General features: G+C 38.7%; 1 protein-coding gene across 2 annotated transcripts in view; it reads left to right on the top strand.

Annotated features, from left to right (window-relative positions):
* The window catches only part of si:dkey-91m11.5 (PH_BCR_vertebrate and RhoGAP_Bcr domain-containing protein), a 406,087-nt gene that overhangs the window by 158,629 nt on the left and 223,220 nt on the right, over positions 1 to 24,238 (top strand). For both annotated transcript variants that reach the window (XM_059983343.1, XM_059983342.1), the window contains exons 7-8: positions 2,509 to 2,561; positions 7,703 to 7,843. In XM_059983343.1, the coding sequence (XP_059839326.1) occupies positions 2,509 to 2,561; positions 7,703 to 7,843 (194 nt within the window). The remainder of the gene's footprint in view (positions 1 to 2,508; positions 2,562 to 7,702; positions 7,844 to 24,238) is intronic.

Genomic DNA, 24,238 nt, shown 5'->3' with positions numbered 1-24,238 from the left:
TTCTTGTCACCATTAAAAATTTATAGTAGTGTCACCTGCCTATTTATGGATGGCGTTTGAGTTGTGCTAACCCATTGTCATGAGAGCAGAGCAGTGGCCTAAGCACACTCTTTGAAGTGTGCTGGTGTGATGGTCAACAAGGAGAAGATGTTATTACCAGTCCTTACCCAATGAGAAAGTCGACAATACAATGCAAAGGAAAGTACAGAGGTACAAGTGTAGAAGCTTGATGATTAATACAGAGGGGATAATGGTATTAAAAGCTGAGCTGTAATCAATGAACAGCAGACTACACCAACAACACTTATCCTCCTCATTGCTACAACGGAATCGATCAGACTGGCCAGATAGAATTTCCTCTTAGTAAAGCCATCCTAATTATTTTTGACAAACAAGAGAAAATTTTCATCAATCTTGCCTCTCAGAAGTTTCTGCAATAGTTTCTGTATCATTGATGTTAAACCAACCTGTAATTACCTATCTTATCCTGACTCCTCTTGAATAAAGTTGCACGGGATCCCACTCAACCCCATATTCTCGCCATATCTTTTGAGGCCTTGACTGATCAGAAACAATCAATTTCTGCCTTAAGTATACACGTGGACTTGGTCTCCGCCACAGACTGTAGCAGAGCATTTCACAGATTTACTACTCTCTGGCTAAAAAAATTCCTCCTTACCTCAGTTCGAAATGGTCACCTCTCAATTTTGAGGCCGTGCCCTCTAGTTCTGGATACCCCCACCATAGGAAACATCCTCTCCACATCCACCCTCTCTAGTCCTTTCAACATTCGGTAGGTTTCAATGAGATCCTCCTGCATTCTTCTGAATTGTTAGAGAGAACAAGCCCAAAGCTGCCAAATGCTCCTCATATATTAACCCCTTCATTTCCAGAATTATCCTCGTGAACCTCCTCTGGACTCTCCAATGACAAGTGCAGCTTGACTAGTGTCTTATAAAGGCTCACCATTATCTCTTTGCTTTTATATTCTATTCCCTTTGAAGTAAATGCCAACATTGTATTTGCCTTCTTTACTACAGATTCAACCTGTAAATTGACCTTCTGGGAGTCCTGGATAAGGACACCTAAGTCCCTCTGCACCCCTGATGTTTGAACATTCTTCCCATTTAGATAATAGTCCAAAGTTCATTATCATACATTTCCCAACACTGTATGCTATCTTCCACTTCTATCCACTCTTCCAATTTGTCCAAATCCTGTTGCTATTGCATTGCTTCTTCAGCACGATCTACCCCTCCACCTATCTTTGTATCATCCACAAACTTTGCCACAAAGCCATCAATTCCATTATCTAAATCATTGACAAACAATGTGAAAAGTAGTGGTCCCAATACTGACACCTGAGGAACACCACTAATCACCGGCAGCCAACCAGAAGATGGCCCCTTTTATTCCCGTTCACTGCCTCCTGCCTGTTAGCCATTTTGCTCTCCATACCAGTATCTGTTAAGCAGCCTCGTGTGGCACCTTGTCAAATGCTTTCTGAAAATCCAAGTAATTGACAACCACTGCCTCTCCTTTGTCCACCCTGCTTGTTACTTCCTTGAAGAACTCTAACAGATTTGTCAGACAAGATTTCCTTTTACAAAAACCATGTTGACTGACTGACTTTTATTTTTAGTCTCCAAGTACTCAAAACCTCATCCTTAATAATAGACTCCAACACTTACCCAACCACTGAAGTGAAGCTAATTGGCCTATAATTTCCTTTCTTTTGCCTTCATCCCTTCTTAAAGAGTGGAGTGACATTTGCAATCTTCAAGTCCTCTGGGACCATGCCAGAATCAAGTGATTCTTTGAAAGATCGTAACCAATGCATCCGTTATCTCTTCAGCAACCTCTCTCAGGACTTTGGGATGTCGTCCATCTGGTCCAGGTGACTTATCCACCTTAAGACCCATGAGATTATCTAGCACTCTTTCCTTTGTAATAACAATGTCACTCACTCCTGCTCCCTGATGGTAGTTTATTCTGAAATTCCGCTGATTCCCTCTTCCTTATTTTCGAATTACTGTGCCCTTCTCTATAATGAACACAAGTGAGGACAATTCATTGCAGTTCCACACACAGATTAGCATTTTTTGGTCCCAAGAGAACCCTGCTCATTCCCTGGTATAATGAACAGTGAGGGTACCAGCATCAAGGTTACCCTCTTGAAGTTACTACACTTACAACATGTTTTGGGGTTTTCTTTAACCTTGCTCCCCCTCCAATTACTGCTTTTAAGAACACCCTATACTTTCTCTGCCTTCCAGTGGGGTCTCCCTTGTTTACTAGTTTAAGAAGGTGCATTTGAAGAAAGTTTTATTTTTTTGGAGTGTTCTCTGATTCTATCTCTTGTGTATTTTACCATGATTAAAGCAGAACTTGCTGGAGATAATCTGTGGGTTAGGTAGCATCACTGGACAGAGAAATTGTGTTGACATGTCAGTATAAAATTGCAATGTGCACTTTTGTGTCTTACAGTCTTGTTTTCTCTTTTCACAGCTCTTCTCTATAAACCTGTTGACCGAGTCACCCGAAGCACACTTGTTCTCCATGTAAGTTCAGCAGTGCCATGCAATGACTAGCTAACTGTAAAAGCTCATCTAATCGTTGTCATAAACGAGAAAATTTGCAGATGCTGGAAAACCGAGCAACACACACAAAATGTTGGAGGAACTCAGCAGGCCCAGCAGCATCTGTGGAGAGAAGTACAGTCGATGTTTCGGACTGAGACGTCGACTGTTTTTTTCCATAGATGCAGACTGGCCTATTGAGTTCCTCCAGCATTTTGTGTGTGTTACTTAATCATCATCATAGTTTTGAACCCTTTTGAAGCTTAAGGTACGTTCAAAAACGTGAACAGGTGTATACTTCTCAGTCATATCAGATTCCTTCTTCTGTCCCTTATCTCTTCTATCCATCCTCTCTCAGCTTCTTACTTCATCCCACCCACCCATCCACCCACCTTGCCCCCTCACCTGGTCTCACCTATCACCTGCTAGATTCTACTACTTGCCCCCCACCCGTCCACCCACCTTGCCCCCTCACCTGGTCTCACCTATCACCTGCTAGATTCTACTACTTGCCCCCCACCCATCCACCCACCTTGCCCCCTCACCTGGTCTCACCTATCACCTGCTAGATTCTACTACTTGCCCCCCACCCATCTACCCACCTTGCCCCCTCACCTGGTCTCACCTATCACCTGCTAGATTCTACTCCTTCCCTCCACCCATCCACCCACCTTGCCCCCTCACCTGGTCTCACCTATCACCTGCTAGATTCTACTCCTTCCCCCCCCACTCATCCACCCACCTTGCCCCCTCACCTGGTCTCACCTATCACCTGCTAGATTCTACTCCTTCCCCCCCACCCATCCACCCACCTTGCCCCCTCACCTGGTCTCACCTATCACCTGCTAGATTCTACTCCTTTCCCCCACCTCCCATCCACCCACCTTGCCCCCTCACCTGGTCTCACCTATCACCTGCTAGATTCTACTCCTTTCCCCCACCTCCCATCCACCCACCTTGCCCCCTCACCTGGTCTCACCTATCACCTGCTAGATTCTACTCCTTCCCCCCCCCACCCATCTTCTGCTTCTGCCTCCTTCCTTTCCAGTTCCGATAGACCAAAACAACAACTGTTTGTTCCCCTCCTGACCTGCTGAGTTCCTCCAGCATTTTGTGTGTTGCAGAGGGATGTGTCACTTTGCTTCACTATTCAGCTGAGCCATTGCCACCTGTGATCACAATCCAAACTGTTGCTTTTAATTAAGAGGGTGGGGTTAACAATGAACAGACCACCATTCTCATTAACAGAAGAGAATTACAGATTCTTACCTCTTGTTGCTAACATACGAAATGGCTAAAATTAGTAGTTAAACAGAGAGTGGGTAGCAGATAAGGAAGTAGAGAGATACACTGTTAGATTTAGATGGGGCACGATGGGAGAAGGCTCAAGAGTATCATAAGCAGAGACATGGTTGGGCAGAATGTTTCTGTGCCATTATCCAATGTAATCCTATGTGTGTGTAGTAACAGTACTTCCCTGCATAAAGAGCAATCTCAGTTTTTGCACTCAAGATGTAGCTCTATCCTAGCCAATCATTTCCCCATAATATATTATAAGCCTTAATTAAAGGATGCCCTGTATAAAAGGGCCAGGTTATCTTAACTGGAACCAAGATCCTGGCTGTACGATTCACTGCTGCTACTCAGGAGAGTGTAAACTAGATTATGAGGGGGCTTGAATCAGGGCACCAACATGGTCACAGAGTAGCGAGATTGAACCTAAGCTAGGTGTTGTACTGCAAGGAAGGATTGTGTGGACCTAAGGGATATAAACAACATGACTTTGAGATGTGTTTGTACAGTTCACAGCAAGGTGTATTAATAGTAAGGGTCTTACAGTATGGAACAATGATGTTGTGGCCATTACAGAGACTTGGTTGAAAAAGGGACAGGACTGGCTGCTTAAAGACCAGGGGAAGGGTAGGACTGTTCGAGGATAAAGGAGGGAACTTATGCTTGGAGGCTGAATATATGGACGAGATGCTAAATGTGTACTTTGCATTTATATTTACTGAGAAGGATGTAGAAATAGTGACATCAGAGTAGAGCCTGCTAATATGCTGAGGCATTTTGAAATTAGGAAGGTCTCTTGATAAACATGGCAGTGGACATCTCCCCAGGGCCCGATGGTATATACCCCAGGTTGTTGAGAGGGGTGAGAGGTGAGATTGCTGGGACCTTGACCAAGAGTTTTGTATCTTTACTCACCACAGGTGTGGTGCTGAAGCACTGGCAGGTAGCTTATGTTGTTTTGTTCAAGAAGGGGAATAGAGATAATCCTGGAAATGATGGACAAGTGAGTCTAACATCACTGTTAGGGACACTAATGGTAAGGATTCTTAGTGTTGGGATCTATGAGCATTTGGAGAAACAAGATCTAATTAGGGAGAGGTCAGCATGATTTGTGCAGGGCAGGTCCTGTCTGACTAATCTGATTGAGGTTTCTGAGGAATTGATGACGGTACAGCAGTGAATGTTGTGTACATGGATTTTAGGAAGGCATTCAACAAGGTCCCAGATGTAAACTCATCCAGAAAATTAGAAAGCATTGGATCTTTGGTGACTTGGCTGATTGGACACAAAATTGGTTTGCTGTTAGAAGACTGAGGGATAGTGATGGATTGTTTTTTCCCCAACATAAATGGCAAGAACCTAGTTAATGCCAGGATCTTAAGTAGCATTGATGTAAAAAGAGATCTTGGGATCAAGGTAATTTGCTTCTTAAAAGTGTCTGTGTAGATTGTAAGACACTGCTCATCACTGATTGCCAACCAGAGTAACACCTATCTATCCCAACTCTCTGCTTTCTTTTAGTTAACCAATCCTCTATCCATGCTAATACATCACCCCCAACTCTATGCATCCTTTATCTTACGGATAAGTCTTTTATGCGGGACCTTATTGAACTCCTTCTGGAAATCCAAGCAAATAATGTCCATTTGTTCCCCTCTATCCACTGCACTTGTTATATCCTCAAAGAACTCCAGTAAGTTTGTCAAACAGGACTTGCCCTTTCTGAATCCATGCTGCGTCTGTCTAATGGAACCATTCTTTTCTAAATGTTTCACTATTTCTTCCTTAATGACAGCTTCAGGCATTTTCCTGACTACAGATGTTAAGCTAACTGGCCTATAGTTGCCCTTCTTTTGCCTACATCCTTTTTTAAAAAGTGGTGTGACATTCACCATCTTCCAATCTGCTGGGACCTGCCCAGAATCTAGAGAATTTTGAAAAATTATCACCAAAGCCCCTACTATAACTTCTGCCATTTTTTTCAGTACCCTGAGATGCATTCCATCAGGACCAGGAGGCTTAGCTATCTTCAGGCCCACAAGTTTGCTCAGCCCTACCTCTTGCTCGGCACCAGAGGGAGGCGATGGGCAGGAAAGGAAATAAAGTGAGAGAGAGAAAAGGGGATGGGGGGGATGGTGGAGCGGGTGGAGGTGGGCATTATCGGAAGTTCGAGAAATCGGTGTTTATGCCATCAGGTTGGAGACTACCCAATAATTGATCTCTCAAACTTCTGGTAGTGGCCCCCCCCCCCCCCCCCACCTTCACCATTTCCCATCCCCTTTTCTCTCTCTTACCTTATCTCCTTGCCTGCCCATTGCCTCCCTCTGGTGCTCCTCCCCACTTTACTTTCTTCCATGGCCTTCTGTCCTCTTCTATCAGATTCCCCCTTCTCCAGCCCTGTATCTCTTTCACCTATCAACTTCCTAGCTCTTTACTTCACCCCTCCCCACCTTCTGGTTTCACCTATCACCTTATGCTTCTCTCTCCCTCCCCCCCCCCACGTTTACTCCTCAGCTTTTTTTCTCAGGTCCTGCTTAAAGGGTCTTGATTTGAAACGTCGACTGTACTCTTTTCCATGGGTACTGCCTGCCTGCTGAGTTCCTCCAGCATTTTTGTGTGTGTTGCTAGGACTGATCTGATTTAATTGTAATGACAGAAAGAGGCATATGGCAAGTCATTTATTCTGTTTGCTGCAAGTTTGATAGGGGGTATATACTATGGAGACTGTGCACTGGCCATTTCTTTCAGTGCTGTTGTGGACAGACACATATTCTGTAGATAGTGAGAATGAGGTAAATATACAGGCTTACTTGGTCGTTGTGAATAGATTTTGAAGTCTCCACCTTTGAGCCGCTTTCGGTTGTTGGTCTTGTCATCTAAGTGTTATTCAACATGGAGAGCGCAGTCCTATCAGCTGAAGAAGGACATAAAGGTGGTAATCTTGAGGATGTCTTCTTAATGATGTTTGACTTGATGCCATTCATCAAGTCCATGGACTCTTTGGTTAATGGTAGGGGCTCAAGGCATAAGAAAGTTGGGAACCCCTGCATTAGAGTTCAGAGGAACCTGAAGTCAGAGTTGCGCACTCCCAGAGCTACTCCCTCCTGCTTATATTGTGTCTCAGTTCTGGTGGGTTTGTACCGTCAGTGGGACAGGATACACCAAGGGATTGTGCTGGGAGGGTTCTGGTTTATTGTTTGTAAATTATGATTCTGTAAGCTGATGATCTCTTAATTTAGATGCTCTTAATTTTGCTTGCCTTTGGTAATTTTATTTGCAGATAGTTGTCATGTCTGTTATTAGCTTATCTCTTCTATTACCAAATCCTTTCGTGCATCTACATTATGTTACTCACTGTCGAAGAAAAATCCAAGTGATATTAGACCGTAAGATAGAGAAGCAGAATTAGGCCATTTGGCCCATCGAGTCTGCTTTGCCATTTCATCATGGCTGATCCAATTTCTTGCTTTCCCCCTGTAGCCCTTCATGCCCTGACCAATCAAGAATCTATCAACCTGTGCCTTAAATATACACAATGATTTGGCCTCCACAGTTGTCTGTGGCAACAAATTTCACAGATTCACCACTCTCTCACTCAAGAAATTAGTCCTCATCTTCGTTCTGAAAGGATGCCCCTCTAGTCTGAGGCTGTGTCCTCTGGTCTTAGACTCTCCCACCAGAGGAAACATCCTCTCTACATGCACTCTAATTATTAGTAAATATTAGCAAGATCACTTTGGATGTCAATCAAAAGGTGCACTTGTGAATAGAAAGTACGTTGCCTTTTGATTTAGGTTCTGTGGTTTGATTGATGTCTGATGTTCCTGCAGGATTTATTAAAACACACTCCAGTCAACCATCTGGATCATCCTTTGTTACAAGATGCTCTCCGTATTTCACAGAACTTCCTGTCCAGCATTAATGAAGAGATCACTCCCAGGAGACAATCTATGACTGTAAAGAAAGGCGAGGTGAGTTTCTCTGTGATAAGGTTTATCTGTAGCTCATCCTTAGCAACTTAATTGTGAGAGAGTTGAAATTGCTTCCAAATTGAAACACGTTTTCCTTCATTGTTTTTTAAAAAGATGCATCCTAATCTCTTCTCTGGTAATTTTGAGACGCCTCGTATGCATTTAAATAATATACTTAAAGAATATGTTATGCAATGTCAATTAGAATTTCCAAGCATCAATTACATATGTTATATACTTGGATGAATCAATTAACCATGTGTTTTATTGTGTGAAATAAATATTTCAAAGTAACAAGAAGGGTGATCATAACAGAAAGGCATACCACTGGATAGATTTAAAGCAGAAAACATGGTTAAAAGTATTTAATCTGAATGCACACAGCACCGTAACAAGATGAGTCAACTGTACTGTAATAAACATGAAATAAACATGTCTGGTCTCATCACTATTCCAGACTTGATTGAAAGATAACCAAAGCCAGGAACTGAAAGGTTCCAGCTAACGACATTTCTGTAAGCTAGACAAAAGGAAAATCAATGTGTGATGACTCTGTTAATAAAGGTGAGATCAGCACAGTTGTGAGAAATTATCTTGACTCAGACTGGGTTTGAGGGAAGAAGTCATGTGGGAGTATTCTATAGGTAACAACAGTAGCTAAAGCACATGACAGTAATAATCAAGATATAAAAGGGGCTCATCAGAAAGATGCTAGGTTTCAATATACAGGATCATATATATTTGGACAAATATACAGGGATCATTTGTATTTGGACAAATATACAGGATTATATTTGGACAAATATACAGGGATCATATGTACGCATTTGGACAAATATATGGATATCATATATTTGGACAAGTATACAGGATTATATATATTTGGACAAGTATACAAGGATCTATTCTATTTCAACAAATATACAGGGACCATCTGTATTCGGACAAATATACAGGGATCATATATTTGGACATATACAGGCATCATATATATTTGGACAAATATACATGATCATTTATATTTGGACAAATATACAGGCATCATATATATTTGGACAAATATACAGGAATCATTATATTTGGACAAGTATACAGGAATCATATTTGGACAAGTAAAACTGGAAAAGGTGGTATGGAGGATGAGATGATTGTGAATATTGGGACAATTTTGTAAAATGAAATGTTGGGCTGGAACATTGATTACAAATTGGTATTTAGCTTTAATTAAAATTGAACAATGGTCAGCTTGGTGGGCTTGTTCACACTGTTGGTGTGAGAAACATAGAAAACCTACAGCACAATACAGGCCATTCGGCCCACAAAGTTGTGCTGAACACTTCCCTACCTTAGAAATTACTAGGCTTACCTATAGCCCTCTATTTTACTAAGCTCCATGTACCTATCTAAAAGCCTCTTAAAAGACCCTATTGTATCCATCTGCACCACCGTTGCCGGCAGCCCATTCCACACACTCACCACTTTGTGAGTAAAAAACTTACCCTTGACTTCTCATCTGTACCTACTCCCCAGCACCTTAAACCTGTATCCTCTTGTGGCAACCATTTCAGCCCTGGGAAAAAGCGTTTGACTATCGACACGATCAATGCCTCTATTACCTTATACACCTCTATCAGGTCACCTCTCATCCTCCGTCGCTCCAAGGAGAAAAGGCCGAGTTCACTCAACGTATTCTCATAAGGCATGCTCCCCAATCCAGGCAACATCCTTGTAAATCTCCTCTGCACCCTTTCTATGGCTTCCACATCCTTCCTGTAGTGAGGCAACCAGAACTAAGCACAGTGCTCCAAGTGGGGTCTGACCAGGGTCCTATATAGCTGCAACATTACCTCTTGGCTCCTAAATTCAATTCCATGATTGATGAAGGCCAATACACCATGTGCCTTCTTAACAACAGAGTCAACCTGCGCAGCAGCTTTGCGTGTCCTATGGACTGGGACCCCAAGATCCCTCTGATCCTCCACACTGCCAAGAGTCTTACCATTAATACTATGTTCTGCCATCATATTTGTATTAATACTATGTTCTGCCATCATATTTGAATTAATACTACATTCTGCCATTATATTTGATTTAATACTATATTCTGCCATCATATTTCAATGCCTGCTCATCAATCTCTTAGAACTGAAGTAATTCCCTCTGCAATATGCTGAACTTTTGAGTTGCTAGACCTCCTTTACTGGCAGTTAATGTTAAGTCAGGAAAAGAAATTCGAAAGACACCTGAGTTTAATAAGTACAAATAATAGAAATTGGAAACCCTTTTAAAACTGGCTACACAACGTTTTCCGGCAGTACTTAATAGGCATACTTTCCTAATTGTGCTGGAGTTCAGGCTGAAATCAACAAATTGAACAAACAGTACAAATGGTCATCCCAGCACTACTTGGCACTAACCAAGTGCTTACACATTTGGCCAAGAGAAGCAAGTTAATGAAACAAGTGCAAAAGGTTTTGTTCTTATAATTAATAAAAAATTTTAAAGTTATTCGAAGGGATTCTGAAAGATAAGGTATAAAAGCACATGAAAAGACAACGGTTCCTTATGGATAGTCAGCACAGCTTTGTGTGTGGACGATCATGTCTTATGAATTTGATTGAAAATTTTAAAGAAGTAACCAAAAAGGTGGTTAAGATCAGGGCAATAGATGTAAGTTCTACGTACTGAAGCGAGGCCTCTGATAAGGTTCCACTTGGTAGGCTGCTAAGCAAACATTAGATTGCATGGGTTTCAGACAGAGCTGGCTAATTGGATACACAAACAAGAGAAAATCTGAGCAACACACATAAAGTGCTTGAGGAACTCAGCAGGCCAGCCAGCATCTATGGAAAAAAGTACAGTCGATGTTTTGGGCTGAAACCCTTCGGCAGGACTGGAGGGAAAAAGGTTGAGGCATAGAGTTAAAAGGTGGAGGGAGGGGAGAGATAAATACAAGGTGGTAGGTGAGTAGCGGTTCTGGGTGATCAAAGAGTCGGAGAGCAGCAGAGGAGCAGTAAGAGAGCGTTTCACTGAACTCCCGTTGAAGGGAAAGTTTAAATTTCTTCAGGGTTGGCATCCCAGGAAGAGACTTCGCAGAGTAGTAATCAAACCACAAACAAGAGAAGATCTGTAGATGCTGGAAAACTGAGCAACACACACAATTGGCCTGATGGTGGAAAGCAGAGGGCAATAGTGGAAAGTTGTTTTTCTGGTTTGAGGCCCATGACTAGTGGTGTGCTTTGGGGTTGGTACAAGGCCAATTACTTTTTGTCATCCATGTAAATAATTTGGATAAAAATGTACAAAGCATGGATAGTAAATTTGTAGATGATATTAAGATAGGTCATACTTTTGACGAGGAAGGTGGTTATCAGGACTTACAGAATGATTTTCATCAGCTAGAGGAATGGCAAATGGAGTTAAATTCAGATATATGAGATATTGCAGTTTGAGAGAGAAATGAGAATGAGATTTTCACAGTGAATGGTAAAGTTCCAGGGAGTGTTGTCGAACAGAGGGAGCTATGACTACAAGTACATGGTTCCCTGAAAGAGTCGTAACAGTTAGAAACTGGCATAGAAGTCCTTTGACATACTGGTTCTATTGGTCAGGGCACTGTGTGGAAGTTGTGATGTTGTGTTGCTGTTGTACAACACGTTGGTGAGGCTGTGTTAAAATATTGTGCTCAGTTTGCTCACCCTGATATTGGAAAGAGCACATTAAGCTGGAGAGAGTGCAGAAGAGATTTATGAGGTGTTACTCAAGGGATAGAGTTATAGGGGGAGGCAGAGCAGGTTGGAATATTTTTCATTGGAATGAGGGGTGATCTTAATAGAGGGGTGAAAAATCTTGAGCTGCCAGCAGAAGTGGTTGAGCAGGTAGGTTAACAACATTTATGGTAATAACTTTATTTATAAATAGAGTACTTTTCATACAGATGACGTAGTTCAAAGTGCTTTACAATGGGATAAAATATGCATGTGAAAATAAAAAAAGAATAAAAATAAACATGGAAATAAAAAAAATGTTAAGTTAAAAGCAAGGTTAAATAAATAGGTCTTGAGTTAACATTTAGAAGTGTCAACTGAGTCTGCATCCCTTACAGTTTTAAGTAATAACTTGCGCAGTTCAGGAGGATAGTTCAGAAACACTGACCTATCAATTATCTTTTAAGGGAAGTTGTCCGGTAGAGGCTGGTTAGCAGAAGACCTGAGCGCTCGAGGAGGATTATAAAAAGAAAACGATTCTGAGATGTGCTCCAGTCCCAGACTATTAAGAACTTTTTTTAAAAAATAAAGAGAACTTTAAAAGCAATTCTAAAAGATACAGGAAGCCAATACAGTATAGCTAGGACGGAGGTGATATGTTCCCTCAGTCTGGTTTTGGTTCAAGGTCTAACAGCAGCGTACTGAATGATTTGAAGTTTGTCAGTAGATTGCTTTAGAAGACCAGTAAAAAGCCAGAATTTAGTTTATTCAATATAACAGTGTAAATTACTGTAGTTTTTCAGCATCATTATGTGACAGAAATTAATGTAGCTTTTCAATATTCCTTAAGTGTAGAAATGCTGCTCTGGTTGTTTTCTTTATGTGGGATTTAAATTCAATCTGAATCAAGATGAACACCCCGGCTACTTACTTCTGATTTTACAAAGGGAGCCAAGTTATTACAGGTTTATGTTTATTTAGTTTTAGGAAATTATTGCTTATCCATTTGTTTATTGCAGCTATACCAGAAATTAGAAAAGATAGGGTGTTATCATCATCAGGCTTAACCAAGATATAAGACTCTGTGTCATCCGCAGAACTGTGGAAATCAAGTTTATGCCCTCTAAGGGGAACATTATAATAATGGGACCAAGATAGCTTTTCTGAGCAACACCAAAAGGTACATTGTATCTCTTGGAAAATTGCTTTCCAACTCAGGCGAAAAAAAATTTCTCTAAAATATATGAACAAAACCAATTAAGAGCACTACCAGAGAAGCCAACCCAGTGCTGAAGGCAGTACTGTGGGAAAATGTTGTCACTTGTGTTGAAAGCAGCACTTAGATTTAGAAGAATTAGAATTGAGACTCTGTTGGCATCAGTGAAGTCACTGACAGTTTTGCTGTGGGTCATCTCTGTGCTGTGGTTTGCTCAGAAACCTACTGAAATTTTTTGAGAATGTTGTTCTCATTCGGAAAGTTATTGAGTTGGTTGAAAATAACTTTCAGGAATCTTGTCCAGGCAGAAAAGATTTGACATAGTTTTGGCTTTTTAAGTAGGAATCTGACAGCTACAGTTTTGAAGGCATCCAGAAAAACTCCAGTTTCAAGGGAAATGTTAATAATTTTCCTAGCAGAATTGAAAACATTATTAAAACAGTAAAAATGTTAAACATTTAAATGCTACTTGGACAGAATCATGGATGCAAAAGGTTTAGACAGATATGGGCCAAATGCAGGCATGTGGATCTAGTTTAGGTGGAAATTTTGGTCAGTGTGGAGCAGTTGGACAGAAGAACTCATTTCTGTGCTGTATGACTATAATGCAGATCAGATGCTATTCTTTGTATCACTCTTAATTCTCTTCCCCGAGAGAGAGAGAGAGAGAGAGAGAGAGAGAGAGAGAGAGAGAGAGAGAGAGAGAGAGAGAGAGAGAGAGAGAGAGAGAGAGATACTTTTAGATTTCAAAGGAAATTGCAGTTTCACAGGAACTTTACAAGTGCACAGATAATAAATATTAGAGGAGAAGTAAGAAAAAATTAAAAAAAAGTTACCTCAAACAGTCTTAACAGGAAGGGGGCATCACTGCCTGGCTCCAAACTTGTTCTCACTCAATTGCACACTGCGTGTTTAAGATTCACAAGCAAAACTGTCCTGATAGACACATAGTTTCTGCTCCCTCTTGCCCAACGCAACTCTTGACACCCCTGCTCCAATCCAGTTCCTTCCCACGTACATCTGTGACACCTCGCATGCTTTCACCACTTTGAAGTTTTTATTTCCATGGCCCTAGCTGCCATATTTTCACTGTGCATGTCCTGTCTCCATACTCCCCCTTTAGGAACGCTTATGGCTTGGTTTCTTTCTGGACACAGAACCACCACCCTCTTCCTCCTTCTGGCAGAACTGTCAGGGGCTACAAAAATTATTCACCCACCTCCCCAGAAGTCTTCATGTTTTGTTGTCTTACAACATTGAATCACAGTGGATTTTTGACAGGAACCAACAGAAAAAGACTCGTGTCAAAGTGAAAACAGATCTCTACTAAGTGAACTAAATTACAAATATCAAACACAAAATAATTGATTGCATAAGTATTCACCCCCTTTAATGTGATACACCACCAATCATACTGGTGCAACCAATTGATTTTAGAAGTTACATGATTAGTTAAGTGGAGATCTGTTCTTGGAGAACTGTGTGCAGTCAAGCTGTTTCAATTCATACACCTGTATCTGGAAAGTCCAACTGCTGGTGAGTCAGTATCCTGGCAAAAATTACAGCATGAAGACCAAAGAGCACCCCAAACAACTTGCAAAAAGATTATTGAAAAGCACAAGTCACGAGATGGATGCAAGGAAATTACCAAGTCACTGAACATCCCTTGGAGTACAGTTAAGTTAAAGAAATGAAAGGAATATGGCACAGCTGTAAATCTGCCTGGAGCAGGCCATCCTCAAAAACTGAGTGACTAAGCAAGAAGGGGACTAGTGAGAGAGGCCACCAAGAGACCTCTGACAACCCTGGAGGAGTTACAGCTTTAGTGGCTGAGATGGGAGTGACTGTGCATACATCAACTGTTGCCCGGGTGCTTCACCCGTCACAGCTTTTTACAGAGTGGCAAAGAGAAAGCCACTGTTTAAAAAAAAGCTCACCTGAAATGTTGGCTAGAGTTTGCCAGAAGACACCGGAGACTCTGAAGTCAACTAGAAGAAGGTTCTATGGTCTGATGAAGCCAGAATTGAGCTTTTTGGCCATTAGAATAAACACTGTATTTGGCATTAACCAAACACCATGCATCATCAAAAACACATGTGAAGCATGGTGGTGGCTGCATCGTGCTGTGGGGATGCTTCACTGCAGCAGGCCCTGGAAGGCTTGTGAAGGTAGAGGGTACAATGAGTGCAGCAAAATACAGGGAAATCCCAAGCATAATGCCAAAACTACACAGGAATGGCTTAACAGTAAAGTTGATGTCCAGGAGTGGCCAAGTCAGAGTCCAGACCTCAATCCAATTGAGGAGTTGTGGCTGACTTGAAAAGGGCTGTTCACTTACGATCCCCGTGCAATCTGACAGACTTGAGCAGTTTTGTAAAGAAGAATGGGGAAAAATTGCCGTGTCCAGATGTGCAAAGCTGATAGAGATCTATCTACACATACTCAAGGCGGTAGTTACTGCGCAAGGTACATCTAATAAGTACTGACATGAAGGGGGTGAATACTTATGCAATCAATTATCTTGTGTTTATCTTTCTTTCTTTTTCAATCTTTTTATTGAGTTTCATATATAAAAAAGAACATAACATAATAATGAATAGGTTATAAGTGCAATAGACTTGAAATTAAATTAATAATAAGATAACAATATCCTATTAAAATATCAACAGAAATAGTACTTTAATCAATCAAGCCTATAATAATTATATATGAAAAAAATAAGAATAATCATCAAAAGAAAAAAATTTAAAAATACAAGAAAAAATATATATTGAGAAAAAAACCCACTAAACTAAACTAACATGGGCAATAATAACAGTTTATATGTATATGATAGTGTCAAAAACTCCAGAACTCCATACCAGAACAAGAATAAACAGAGAGAAGGTCAGGAAGAGGCCAAATTAATTCGTATGAAAATGTCGAATGAACGGTCCCCAAGTTTCTTCAAATTTAATTGATGAGTCAAAAATAGTGCTTCTAATTTTTTCCAAGCTCAGACAAGAAATAGTTTGAGAGAACCACTGAAACGTGGTAGGAGGATTTACTTCTTTCCAATTTTGTAATATAGACCTTCTGGCCATTAATGTTACAAAAGCAATCATTCGTCTAATTGAAGGGGAAAAGTGATTACCATCCTCATTTGGTATGCCAAAAATTGCAGTAATAAAATGAGGTTGTAAATCGATATTCCAAATTGAGGAAATGGTAGAAAATATGTCCTTCCAATAGTTATATAAAGTGGGACATGACCAAAACATGTGGGTCAATGAAGCCACATTTGAATGATATCTGTCACATTGAGGGTTAATATGAGAATACAATCGAGCAAGCTTATCTTTAGACATATGAGCTCTGTGTACAATTTTAAATTGTATTAAAGCATGTTTAGCACATATAGAAGAAGAATTAACCATTTGTAAAATTTTTTCCCATTTTTCTGTTGATATATTGAAGTTCTTTTTCCCATTCTTGTTTAATTCTACCTGATATTTCTGGTTGTATCTTCATAATCATATTATAAATAAAAGCCACTAATCCCTTCTGACAAGGATTTAAGGTAAAAATCAAATCTGAAAAATCCATTGAAGTTGAATTGGGGAAGGATGGTAGAACTTTATGTAAAAAATTTCTGATTTGTAAATATCTAAAAAAATTAGATTTAGGTGACTTAAATTTGTTGGAAAGTTGGTCGAAAGACATAAAACTACCTTCAAAAAAAAGATCATGAAAACATTTTATACCTTTCCTTTTCCATGTGCTAAAAGCTTGATCTGTCAAAGAAGGTTTGAAAAAAAAATTAAGTAAAATAGAGCTATCAAGAACAAAGCTTTTCAGAGTAAAAAACTTACAAAATTGAAACCAAATTCGTAATGTATGTTTGACAACAGGGTTGGATATCTGTTTATTGAATTTAACTAAATCAGCAGGAAGAGAAGAACCAAGAACGGAGAATAGAGGATATCCCTGTGCCTCATTGCATTCTAAATTTACCCACTGTGGGCACAATGGTGAATCCAAATCTAATTTCCAATACATTAAGTTACGAATATTATTCGCCCAGTAGTAAAATCTAAAGTTAGGTAAAGCTAAACCACCAACTTTTTTAGATTTTTGTAATTGCCTTTTACTTAACCTGGGGTTTTTATTTTGCCACACAAATGAGGAAATTTTTGAATCAATGTTATCAAAAAAAGATTTAGGAATAAAAATTGGTAAAGCTTGAAATAAATATAAAAATTTCGGTAAAATCATCATTTTAATAGCATTAATCCGACCAACTAATGATAAGGATAAGGGAGACCATCTTGTAGTAAGTTGTTGAATTAGATGAAGCATAGGTAAAAAATTCAGTCTAAATAAATCTTTATATTTCTTGGTAATTTTTATACCTAAATAGATAAAGTTATCAGTAACAACTTTAAATGGTATCCTGTCATTCAATAAAGTTTGCGTGTTTAAAGGGAATAAATCACTCTTATCCAAGTTTAGTTTATAACCAGAAAAACCACCAAATTGAGCCAACAAGGATAAAATAGCGGGAATAGACCTGTCAGGATCAGAAATATATAACAACAAGTCATCAGCATAAAGTGATAACTTGTATAACTTCTCATTACGGGTAATACCAAAAATATTAGGAGATTCAAGAATAGCAATGGCTAAAGGTTCTAATGCGATATTAAATAATAAAGGACTTAAGGGACAACCTTGTCTCGTACCACGAGATAATTGAAAAAAAGAGGATCTGTAATTATTTGTAAGAACAGAAGCAACAGGTTTATAATATATTAGTTTGATCCATGATATAAAATTAGGACTAAAATTAAAATATCTCAAAGCCTTAAATAAGTATGTCCATTCAACTCTATCAAAAGCTTTTTCAGCATCTAATGAAATAACACATTCTGGGATTGTGGGTGATGAAGTATAAATTATATTAATCAATTTTCTAACATTAAAAAAGGAATACCGATTCCTAATAAAACCAGTTTGGTCTTCTGAAATAATCTGTGATAGTACCTTTTCTAACCTAATAGCTAACATTTTTGTAAGAACCTTAGAGTCTACATTTAATAGTGATATAGGGCGATAAGATGCACATAAAGTAGGATCCTTATCTTTTTTAAGAATTAGAGAGATAGTAGCTTCATAAAAAGATTGAGGTAATCTCTTCTTAGCAAATGCATCATTAAAGATTTCACATAACCAAGGGGAAAGCAAAGAAGAAAAAGTTTTAAAAAATTCTATAATATAACCATCAGGACCAGGAGCTTTCCCTGAATTCATTGATGAGATAGCCTCTCCTATTTCAGCCATAGAGATAGGAGCATCAAACAAGCTACAATCTTCATCTGTCAGTTTAGGAATATTCAAATTGTTAAAAAAATTATCCATCATGGACAGATCGCCATCAAATTCTGATTGATATAAAGATTTATAAAAATCTTGAAAAGTGTTATTGATTTCTTTATGATCAGTAGTTAGATTACCGACTTGTTTACGAATTTTAATAATTTGTCGCTTAGTCGAAATAGCTTTTAATTGGTTAGCTAACAATTTACCAGTTCGATCACTATGGATATAAAATTGAGCCCTGGTCCTAATTAATTGATTCTCAATTGAAGAAGATAATAATAAGCTATGCTCCATTTGAAGCTCAACTCTCTTCTTATAAAGTTCTTTGGTAGGAGTCATGGAATAAATCTTATCAATTTCTATAATTTTATCCACTAATAAAGCAATATCTAAATATCTTTGTTTTCTTTTACCAACGGAATATGAGATAATTTGTCCATGGATAAAAGCCTTAAAAGTGTCCCAAAGTATTCCTCTGACAGTCTCTTCAGTATAGTTTGTTGAGAAAAACAAGTCAATTTGCTGTTTTATGTAGGTGATAAATTCTGGATCTTGAAGCAAAGTAGCGTTAAGTCTCCAAGATCTAGTATTATTGGAAAAGTCCGAAATCTTGATAGATAACTTCAAAGGTGCATGATCTGAAATAGTACTAGAATCATATTTACAATCAGTAACATCCGTTAATAAACGATGATCAATAAGGAAATAATAACTGTGATATACATGTGGAAAAAAAACGAAAATTCTTTATCTTTAGGGTTCAAAAACCGCCATATTTCAGTAATTCCCGAATCAGGCATAAAAGAATTAATAAATAAGGCTGATCTATTCGGAAGAATTCGGATAGGTTTAGATCTATCCATCAAAGGATTCAGACAACAATTGAAATCTCCACCCATTATCAACATATATTCATTTAGATTAGGAAGGGAAGTAAATAAATGTTTAAAAAATTCAGGGCAGTCAAAGTTTGGAGCATAAATATTAACTAGAACCACTTTTCGATTAAAAAGTGAACCAGTTATCAACAAAAATCTGCCCTGTGGATCAGAAATAATTTCATGATGTGTAAACGAAATTGAGGGGTCTATAAAAATAGACACACCCTAATTTTGGCGGTACAATTCGAGTGAAATTGTTGATCCGTCCAGAACCTAAAAAAACGTTGATTATCCTCCCTCCTAATATGGGTCTCCTGTGCAAAAATAATATTAGCATTTAGTCTATGGAATACTTTAAATATTTTTTTACATTTAATCGGATGATTTAAACCATTAGTATTCCAAGAGATAAAATTAATAGACTTATCCATCATGCCAATATTAATTGTATATATCATAAAAGGTTAAAAAGACACATAACCCATAATTCAGGAAGAAGGAAAAATGATTCAGGAGCAACCGGAGAACATGACACCTCAACAATATTAATAATTTAAAGTCGGCCCATAAACTAAAAGCAAAAAAAATAAAAAGCAAAAGCGTGAAAAAAGATCCCTACCCCCTCCCCCAACCCCTCGAAAAAAAGCCAAGCGGCAGGCGCACAAACTAGTACTAATATTACCCCCATTTCAAGATGGCAACTCCATGAAAAGATAAAAAGAGATTATATAACACCCAGATTTAAATACAGGGTTGTAAAAAGAAAGAATATATATCAATCAAAATGAAAAAATAATATAAAAAAGCAAAAAATCATTAATAAAAAAAAGGATAACCATTGAAGTTTAAAATAGTGTAATATGCCTTTAAAAAAAGATTCCATATTCAAATATAAGAAAATGATGTTTCAAAAACAGAGCCTTATGGGAAGAAGAAACGACATTTTGAAAGGACCATATTACAGAATATAAATGTAAATTCGCCAATCTTTTTTTTAAATAAAAAGGTCATCAAAATAAGATTAAAAAAGGATTCAATAATCACTACAATATATATAAAAAAAAGGTTCAAAAATTCAAAACATTCGTCCCATTCTCAAATACAGGCAAATAAACGCTTACGGAAAACAAAGTCTTATGGGAAAAAGAAACAACATCTTAAAAAATAAATCATTATTACAAAGTCTCAACATGTATATCTAATCCAGAGGAAAAAAAACTTAATTAAGAAAAAAGACATTATAGTAAAATTAAAAGAGCATCTGTAAATCATGATAATAAAAAAAAACCAGGTCTACAGACCAAAGTAAAAAGCTATAATGCAGCTTCATAAGTTAAAGCCTAAAAACGGAATGGCGTCTTCTCTCCAAAAATTCTTCAACATAACACATAGTTCAAATTGTACTAGAAGACCGATATTCTTCAACGAATTTCTTCGCTTCTTCCGGAGTATTAAAGAAGCGCTGACTGTCATCACTCAACGTAATTCTGAGATTCGCTGGGTATCTTAAAGCTTGTTTAAGTCCGATCGAATGAATCTCTGCCATCACCGGTTTAAAAGCGATTCTCACCCTCATCACCTCGAATGAATAATCCTCAACAGTACGAAAGTTGTTGCTTCTGTGAGAAATCCTACCTTTCTGACGAGCTAATCGGATTAAAAGCTCTTTCTCCCGAGGATAATGGAGACGGACAATCACAGCTCGTGGCTTGTCTCTCACAGCCGAAAATCTCGAAACTCTGTGGGCACGATCAATAGTAGGTTTAGCCCGCAAAGCGCCCTCGCCAAAAATTTCCCACAATAAGTTAGAGAAATATTCAGTTACGTCACCAGACTCAACATTTTCGGGAAATCCAATAATACGCAAGTTCTGTCTGCGAGATCGGTTTTCAAGATCGGTGATTTTAAACTTATACTGCTCCACTATTTTAGCGGTCGACCGTACCTTCTCCTCCAAAGTTTCGATTGTACGTATTTTTTCACAAATTATCTTGTCAAGAGCCGCAAACTTTTCTTCATGCCGTTCAATATCTGCTGCCAGCGATTGAAGCTTGGTATCAAATGATCTAACGACTTCTTCAAGCTCAGACGTTTTCACAGTAAGCTTATTTTCCAGACTTGCAGGTTTAGTATCCAGTTTAGTATCCAGAAGACTGGAGATTGCATCGAGAGATATAGGGTCTTTAGACGATTTCTTAGGTACAGACATTTTAAGTTTGAAAAAATTAAATCAAGTATTATTTTAAAAAAGAAATAAATCGTAAATATCAACCCAAGTTATTAAGTACGAAAAGATTTGATTAAAGGGTGATTATAGCTTAAAAAATGAAGAGCACCTAAAAGGCAGATGTCTACGTTGCCATCTTGAAACTCCACCTATTTTGTGTTTATATTTGTGTTTATTTAGATCCATTTGTAGAGATCTGTTTTCACAGTCTTTTCTGTTGATCAGTGTTATTAAATCTGCTGTGATTCAATGTCGTAGAACAATAAAACGTGAAAACTTCTAAAGGGGTGAATACTTTTTGTAGGCACTGTCCGCTTACCCTCAGAAATTTACTTTAGTTCCTCCCACTTTCTTCAGACCAAAGGAATAGCCATGGGCATTTGCATAAGCCCTAGTTTTGCCTCCTTTTTTGTTGGCTATGTGGACGTCCATATACCAAACTTACTTCAGCACTGCTCCCCAGCTTGTTTTCTGCTGCATTGGCAACGACATTGTTGCACCCTCATGGAATTTGTCAGTTTTGTTCTGTGTGAAATCCTCACTTTCATCATCAGTGCTCCTTAATTGGTAACAATCCAAGTATTTGCATGTATCAGTGGATGTTGCAAATTTTCAAAATTCTATGTAAATTTATTATCAAAGTACATCTATGTCACCATATACAACCCTGAGATTTATTTTTCTCCAGGCATACTCAATAGCCATAATAGACTCAATTTAAGACTATTTGTGTTTTGTATTTGACCATTGTGCAAAAGACACCAAACTGGTCAAATACAAAAAAGAAAGGAAGTAAAATAATAAATAAATAAGCAATAGGTATCGAGAACACGCAATGAAGCGTCTTTGAAACTGAGTACATCGGCTGTGGGAACATTTCAAAGATACGGCAAGTGAAGTTGAATAAAGTTATCCTCTTTGGTTCAAAAAACCTGATTGTTGAAGGATAATTACTGTTCCTGAAACTGGTGTTGTGAGTCCTGAGGCTGATTTGCCATCTTCCTGATGGCAGCAATGAGAAGAGAGTATATCCTAGCTGTTGGGGATCCCTGATGATGCTGCTTACCTGCGACAATGCTTCGTGTAGATGTGCTGAATGGTGGGGAGGGTTTTACCCATGATGCACTCTGCGGTATCTACGACATTTTGTAGGATATTCCTTTCATACCAAGTTGTGATGTAGTCACTCAATATACTCTTCACCACACCTCTGTAGAAATTTGTCAAAGTTTTAGATGCCATGCCAAATCTTCGCAAACTCCCAAGGAAGCAAATGCTGTGGTTTTTTCATGATTGTATTTACACGCTGGGCCCAGGACAGATCCTCTGAAATAATAACATTGAGGAATTTAAAGTTGCTGATCCTCTTCACTTTTGATCATCCCATGAGGATTGGCTCATGGACATGTGGTTTCCTCCTCCTGGAGTCAATAATCAGCTCCTGCCATTGAGTTATGATTGTTGCTAAGGCACCACTCAGCCAGATTTTCAGTCTCCTCCCACATGCTGATTGGTCACTGCCTTTGATTTGGTCTGTGACAGTGATGTCGCTGGCAAACTGGCATTGGAGCGTGCTTAGCCACCCAGTCGTAAGTGTAAGGCAAGAAGAGCAGAGGACGAAGCACAGGTGCCTTGTGTACCTGTGTCTATGGAGATTGTGATGTTGCTCTGGGGTAGCTTTAAGATTATAGTTCTGTATTTTAGTATGGTTTACGAACCCTGTTTCTTTAAGACATACACAAATAATGTGATCTGTCCTGTGTACACAATTGAATATAAATCAAGTATCATTGCTGGGGATTTGTTCTGTGATCAGATGCTGACATTGGCTGTCAATTGATTTACAATATATTGCAGGCAGAATAATGGAGAGGAAAGTGATGATTACTGCTGCCTCCTTAAAAATGTGTAACATTACCATCGGTTTGTGGGAATTCCTGCCCATTATTTCTTAAAATAGAGCACTCATGAAGGGACTGAGATCCCAAGATCCATTTGTCCAGAGAACATAATCCCAACCTAAACAATAGTGGGAGTGCAAATCACCGACCTGTTGAGCACCTCCTGCTCCCATCTTTGGCCTCATCTGCCAGCTCAAGACTCACAGAACAAGAATGGAAACGAGCCTCTTGTTCCCAAGGATTGTTTAAAGATAATGTTATTAATATGTAAATATATAATTTTATCGTGCTAAGAGATATGGTTCGCTGTGACTCATATTCTGTGATAAATAATTTGGAGGTAATCTTGAATATGTTCACTATAGTGTTTCTAAAATTTTGTGCTTCATTTTGAGTGAGTTGTTGGACAGCCACTGTGGTCCATGAGCCAACCCAGCCGTTGTCAAAGTGAGAAAAAGAAAGTTGTAGACAAATTATGCAGGAAACAATATGACCCTGTAGTTAAATAGCGTGTTCCCAAATTCTGGATCGTCCTTCAATTATCTGCAGCAGAATGGAATTTAGAACCATAGGACATTACAGCACAGAAACAGGCCTTTTGGCAGGGTAGTGGTTGAGGGGACTCACTCGAGTCTCTAATCAGATAATGTGAGGTTTTGTATCTCGGTAGAATGATATGGACATGCTGTAAGTAGGAGGGATTAATGTTTTTGATTTGCTTTTAAGCTTGTTTGGCAGAACATTCTGAGCTGTATAGCCTGTTCCTGTGCTGTTCTGTGTCCTAGTAATAGTTTTGTGGAATTAAGTCAGCATACCATAGCAGACCAGTAGTGAATGAACAACCAAAATGGTTTGAAGATAGGAGCCAGTAATGTTCAAGGGCTGGGTGTAACATAAAAACATCTGTATAAAACATACATTTTCAAGCTTAGCAAAATAATTAACTGTTCATCTGCATTTTCATAATTGCATTTTGTCTGTTAATCACTTTCTTAGTGTTATAGCTGGAATTTGGAATGTGCTTCCAAGTACCGCAAAGCACATCTTTAATAATCTTCCCAACCACTGAAGTCAGACTAACCAGCTTATAATTTCTTCTAATAAT

This window comes from Hypanus sabinus, chromosome 10 (assembly GCF_030144855.1).
Source record: "Hypanus sabinus isolate sHypSab1 chromosome 10, sHypSab1.hap1, whole genome shotgun sequence".
Taxonomy (NCBI): Eukaryota; Metazoa; Chordata; class Chondrichthyes; order Myliobatiformes; family Dasyatidae; genus Hypanus; species Hypanus sabinus.
This window is presented reverse-complemented; position numbering and strand designations above follow the sequence as displayed.